Source organism: Cervus elaphus, chromosome 18, assembly GCF_910594005.1.
Source record: "Cervus elaphus chromosome 18, mCerEla1.1, whole genome shotgun sequence".
NCBI classification, from domain to species: Eukaryota; Metazoa; Chordata; class Mammalia; order Artiodactyla; family Cervidae; genus Cervus; species Cervus elaphus.
The window spans coordinates 112,765,779-112,772,017 of NC_057832.1; the positions used below are offsets into that span (position 1 = coordinate 112,765,779).

Genomic DNA, 6,239 nt, shown 5'->3' on the forward strand with positions numbered 1-6,239 from the left:
AGAAAATAGAGATTAGTGAAAATAGTGGTAAATGAAACAATCTGCCACTGTCTTCTCATTAGCTTCAGCTAATGAATTTTTAAAAATGACAAATATCTTATTTTTTGAAAAGAAGATAGAGATCCCAATTTTTATGCTTAATCTACTAATTTTTAAAATTGGTCAATAAGTAAAATTTTAAAAATATCAGTAAAAGGCAAATTATCTAATCATTATCACAGGACTTTGGGCTGATTGGATCCAGGAATTACTGATTTGTGGCCTCTGGCATAAATTCTCACTTTGTATGAGCATATCAACTTTTTTCCTTTTCTGCCCCTCAGCTCTACAATTTCTGTCCCAAGTGCAGCATTTTATTTATCTGTCAAAAGAGCATGGGAAGCAATCAGACATGGATCTCAGAAGTCATCCTGCTGGGATTCCAAGTTGACCCAGAACTTGAAGTTTTCCTCTTTGGCTTCTTCTTGTTATTCTATAGCCTCACGCTGATGGGGAACGGGGTCATCCTGGGGCTCATCTGCCTGGACTCCAGACTGCACACCCCCATGTACTTCTTCCTCTCAAACCTGGCCATCATTGACATATCCTATGCCTCAAGCACTGTCCCTAAGACGCTGGCCAATCTTATAATGCAGAGGAAAACCATCTCTTTTGCTCCGTGTATACTTCAGACTTTTCTGTATTTGGCATTTGCTGTCACAGAGTGTATGAGTCTGGTGGTGATGTCCTACGATCGGTATGTGGCCATCTGCCACCCCTTGTATTACTCGGTCATCATGAGCTGGAGAGTGTGCACTGTCCTGGCTGCCACGTGCTGGATTTTCAGCTTCCTCTTGGCTCTGGTCCATATTTCTCTCATTCTGAGGCTACCTTTTTGTGGACCACAAAAAATAAACCACTTTTTCTGTCAAATCATATCAGTATTCAAATTGGCCTGTGCCGACATCAAGCTCAACCAAATCTTCCTCTTTGTAGGCTCCGTGTTGGTCTTGGTCGGGCCCCTCGGCCTGGTGCTGCTCTCCTACGCGCGCATCCTGGCCGCCATCCTGAGGATCCAGTCAGGTGAGGGCCGCAGAAAGGCCTTCTCCACCTGCTCCTCCCACCTCTGCGTGGTCGGGCTCTTCTTTGGCAGTGCCATCGTCATGTACTTGGCCCCCAAGTCCAGCCATTCTCAAGAACAAAGGAAGATTCTGTCATTGTTTTACAGCCTTTTCAACCCTATGCTGAATCCCTTAATCTACAGTTTGAGGAATGCAGAGGTGAAGGGTGCCCTGAGGAGATTTCTGGAGAAGAGATCCTTGTGAGAGATGGTTTGAAGTATGGTGTGTGAGCCTGTCCTCGTGACTCTGAAACCTTGAATGTCTTTTTGAGTCCTTTAATTTAACAAACCCTATACTCTTTATCTTTGGAATTCTTATAAAATGAGAAAATAAATACCTTTACTGTTTAAGCTCTTGATAGTAGCCCTGAGTTAAACGTTAAGAAATAGAAAACACAGTCTAATCCTATTCATGAATACAAATGCAAATATCTTAAAGAAAATATTAGTAAAACAAATCCATAAAAGTAAAAGTAAATTATAAAGTTTTTATCCTGAAAAGGCAATAATTGTTTAACATTCAAATAATGAAAAAAAATGGTCACATTAACAAAATATACAATAAAGAAATTGTTTGACAAAATTTAACATCAATTAATGGTAAAACTCTTTTCAACCTAAAGAAGATTTACCTCCAAAATATAAATAAAGCAATAAGAATAATAAATTAACTTATTAATGTAATCCATAATTAAAATGAAATTTTATAAAATGCTACAATAAATAACGAATTTTAAATGTTTAGAAATAAATCTAACAAAGGATATACATAACTATAAAGAGACAATTAGAAAAATTATTGAGGTACTATGGTAACTAAATATACATATATATGATATGAGATATATCAGGCTCTTGAATTGAGAGACATAATACGGCAAATATTTAGTCTCTCCAAATTGATGAATATATTCAGTGTAATTCTAATAAATATCCTACAATATCTCGGAAATGTGTGAGTATCTGCAGAACTTGACAAGCTGATTCTAAAATGTGAAGGGCAATGGCTAGACCAAGTACCATTAACAAGGATGAAGTACAAGGTGAGAGGATTTTACAACAAAATGTACTATAAAGTGCAAATAAGTAAAACAGTGTAGTCTTTATCCAGGGATTCACTAATAAACAAACTGAAAAAAGAAAAGTAAGGAAGCTGACTCGTGACTTTATAAACAGTTACTATATGAGTGACACGATGTGGAAGATCGGGGGGAAAGGAAGGGCTTTGCAGGAAGTGCTTCTGGTACTATTGAGTAACCGTGTAGGTGCTCAAGCATGCTAAAAAACCATTCCTAGCGTTTACAAGTCATAAGTGTCAAAGGCAAAACTATAAAGCTTTTAAAAGTATGAAAGGGAGGGATTTTTAAACCAATGTACAAATTAGCCACCAGAGAAAACATTGATAAATTTGACTAGACTGGAATTAAAAGTATCTGTTAATCAGAAAAGAGCATAAAAAGACTGAAAAGACAAGACAGAGATTCCTATTTTACTGGATCTTCTAATTTATCAGGTCTCAAACATCATAGACTTCAAATTTCTTCCTCAAAGACAAGCATATTTCACAGTCCCACTTGTCGGAACTAGGTGAGTTTCATTCACATATCTCTGAAGTGTATCTTTTTCATGACATCTTTAAGTATCTGAAGTTTTCCTCCTTTGTATTTGTTTATAGGTTTATTCACAGTTTACAATCTCTAACATACAAAGTCACTATCACTGTAAGTATCCACTTTGTCTTACTCATAGCTGTGTCTGTAGTAACTAGGGCAGAACGAGGCACAGAGAAAACCCTCCATAAATCTCTGTAGACAAACTGACCAATAGGCATCCCCATGTTTTCTTCTTGAAACCAAGGAGCACTCAAATTAGAGGAGAGATGATACATTTTTATTTTATACTTTTAATTCTCATTTTTTTAACATGAGAAGACCAAGGAATAGAGAGGCTGAGTAATTTACCCAGAGTCATTGTTGAGGTAGCATATGAAAAAGTTGGTGCTAATGTTGTAGCCACGCATTCCGGGAAACAAACTCACTCAGAAGGACAGTGCAGATAGTGGAGTGCAGTTTATTATGCCAGCGGGCCCAAGGCAGAGTCTCTTCTTAGCCACGACCCTGGCCGACTTTTGTGAAAACCTTAAGTGTACTGCTCAAGCCTGCATCCCCAGATTCCTTGAACCTAGCCTGGAAAGTGTTAAAGGGAGATTCTATCAGGTTACAGCCATGATTCCTAATCAGAAGGGTCAGCTGGTTATACACTGTGGCCTACACCAGTGGGTGCCATGAAGATTACAAAGGTGATTGACTACATAGGGGATTATTAGATTCTTTTTGGCGACGGGAAATCTTGGTATGGAATCTGGTGTTTATCAGTCTGGGAGGCCAGTTTGGCTGTAGGTGTCTTATCCCCATGGCTACCAGGCACATGGTCGAAAGCTCACTGAAAGTGTAAGATGGAGTTTCCATCTTTTTCAAGATGGAGTCAGCTCAGCCTGTTCCTTTCCTCCCTCACTAAAACATGGGCAATCTATATCCAGAGCCTGTATTCTTAACCTAATTATATATGCAAGTTTAGTTTATACCAAGGATCCAATGATTCCACACATACATAGGTATTTCTCTCCTCTGTCCCAAGGAGAAAGAGTTAGCAAAAATTACCAAAGTAGAATAAAGGTAAGACAAAAGTAGAAATAAAATAAGATATTTATTTCCCAAAACAATCTTCAAGAATGAAAGCAGTATGAATATTTGTTTAGGGGAGCAATATGGTTGATAAACTATGTTCAGATGTTTTGGTGGTAGAATTTTTATGGCATAACTATTTAAAATTTATAAAGAAGCAAAGAGAAAGAAAGAAATCGAGGAAAACAGTAGAATGGGAAAGATTAGAGATCTCTTCAAGAAAATTAGAGATACTGAGGGAACATTTCATGCAAAGATGATCACAAAAAAGGACAGAAATGGTATGGACCTAAGAGAAGAAGAAGATATTAAGAAGAGATGGCAAGAGTACACAGAAGAACTATACAAAAAACATCTTCATGACTCAGATAACCATGATGGTGTGATCACTCACCTAGAGCCAGACATCCTGGAGTGCGAAGTCAAGTGGGCCTTAGGAAGCATGACCACAAACAAAGTTAGTGGAGGCGATGGAATTCCAGTTGAGGTATTTCAAACACCAAAAGATTTTGCTGTGAAAGTGCTGCACTCAATAAGCCAGCAAATTTGGGAAACTCAGCAGTGGCCACAGGACTGGAAAAGGTCGGTTTTCATTCCAAACCCAAAGAAAGGCAATGCCAAAGAATGTTCAAACTACGGCACAATTAAACTCATCTAACATGCTAATAAAGTAATGCTCAAAATTCTCCAAGCCAGGCTTCAACAGTGCGTGAGCCATTAACTTCCAGATGTTCAAGCTGGATTTAGAAAAGGCTGAGGAACCAGAGATCAAATTGTCAGTATCTGCTGGATCATCAAAACAGCAAGAGAGTTCCAGAAAAATATCTACTTTTGCTTTATTGACTACATCAAAGCCTTTGACTGTGTGGATCACAACAAACTATGGAAAATTCTGAAAGAGATGGGAATACCAGTCTGACCAACTTACCTGCCTGCTGAGAAATCTGTATGCAGGTCAAGAAGCAACAGTTACAACTGGACATGGAACAACAACGTGTTCCAAGTTGGGAAAGGAGTACTTCAAGGCTGTATATTGTCACTCTGCTTATTAGACTTATATGCAGAGTACATCATGAGAAACGCTGGACTGGATGAAGCACAAGCTGAAATCAAGATTGCCAGGGGAAATATCAATAACTTCAGATACGCAGATGACACTACCCTTATGGAAGAAAGTGAAGAGGAAATGAAGAGCCTCTTGATGAAAGTAAAAGAGGAGAGTGGAAAACCTGGCTTAAAACTCAACATTCAAAAAATTAAGATCGTGGCATCTGGTTCCATCACTTCATGGCAAATAAATGGAGAAACAATGGAAAGAGTGACAGACTCTTTTCTTGGGCTCCAAAATCACTGCAAATGGTGACTGCAGCCATGAAATTAAGAGACACTTGCTCCTTGGAAGAAAAACTATGACCAACCTAGACATTATATTTAAAAGCAGAGACATTACTTGGCCAACAAAGGTCCACCTAGTCAAAGCTATCGTTATTCCAGTAGTTGTGTACGAATGTGAGAGCTGGATCATAAAGTAAGCTGAGTGCCAAAGAATCGATACTTTTGAACTGTGGTGTTGGAGAAGACTCTTGAGAGTCCCTTGGACTGCAAGGAGATCCAACCAGTCCATCCTAAAGGAAATCAGTCCTGAAAATTCACTGGAAGAACTGATGTTGAAGCTGAAGCTCCAATACTTTGGCCACTTGATGTGAAGAACTGACTCCTTGGAAAAGACCCTGATGCTAGGAAAGACTGAAGGTAGGAGGAAAAGGGGACGACAGAGGATGAGATGGTTGGATGGCATCATTGCCTCAATGGACATGAGTTTGAGCAAGCTCCAGGAGTTGGTGATGGATAGGAAAGCCTGGCTTGCTGCAGTCCACGGGGTTGCAAAGAGTCAGACATGACTGAGCGACTGAACTGAACTGAAAGAGAAAGTCTTTTTGTATGTCTTTCTCTTTTCATCAGGAAAGTCTTTTCCAGAACTATTTCTTCTCAGCAGATTTTTCATTGTATTCCTTTGGCCAAATTGTGTCAAATGACTATCTCTAAACTAGTCGCTGAAAAAGAGGATGAAATTGAGAGCTTAATTTAGATCAGTTTCCTGTGACTCAGGGGCTTCCTTGGTGGCTCAGATGGTAAAGAATCCGCCTGCAATGCAAGAGACCAGGGTTCAATCCCTGGGTCGGGAAGTTCCCCTGGAGAAGGAATGGCAACCACCTCCAGTATTCTTGCCTGGAGAATCCCATGGACAGAGGAACCTGGTGGGCTACAGTCCATGGGGTTGCAGAGTCGGAAACAACTTAACGACTAAGCACAGGCAGGCTTGTGACTCATTGAGGCCCCTTTCTCTGATAACTTCACCATCTGGTACCTGAAGAAGATCATTGCTAGGTCAGCAAAAGGCGATAATTGCCATAGGACAGACAACTGGCAGTATCTGCTAACCAGTTTCAGTTCAG

At 39.5% G+C, this 6,239-nt stretch overlaps 1 protein-coding gene across 1 annotated transcript; it reads left to right on the forward strand.

Moving 5' to 3' along the window:
* Positions 1-374: 374 nt before the first annotated feature.
* Positions 375-1,304, forward strand: LOC122674370 (olfactory receptor 2A12). Its single transcript, XM_043872644.1, has one exon. It carries the CDS (start codon positions 375-377, stop codon positions 1,302-1,304), a length of 930 nt encoding a protein of 309 aa, XP_043728579.1.
* Positions 1,305-6,239: the final 4,935 nt, after the last annotated feature.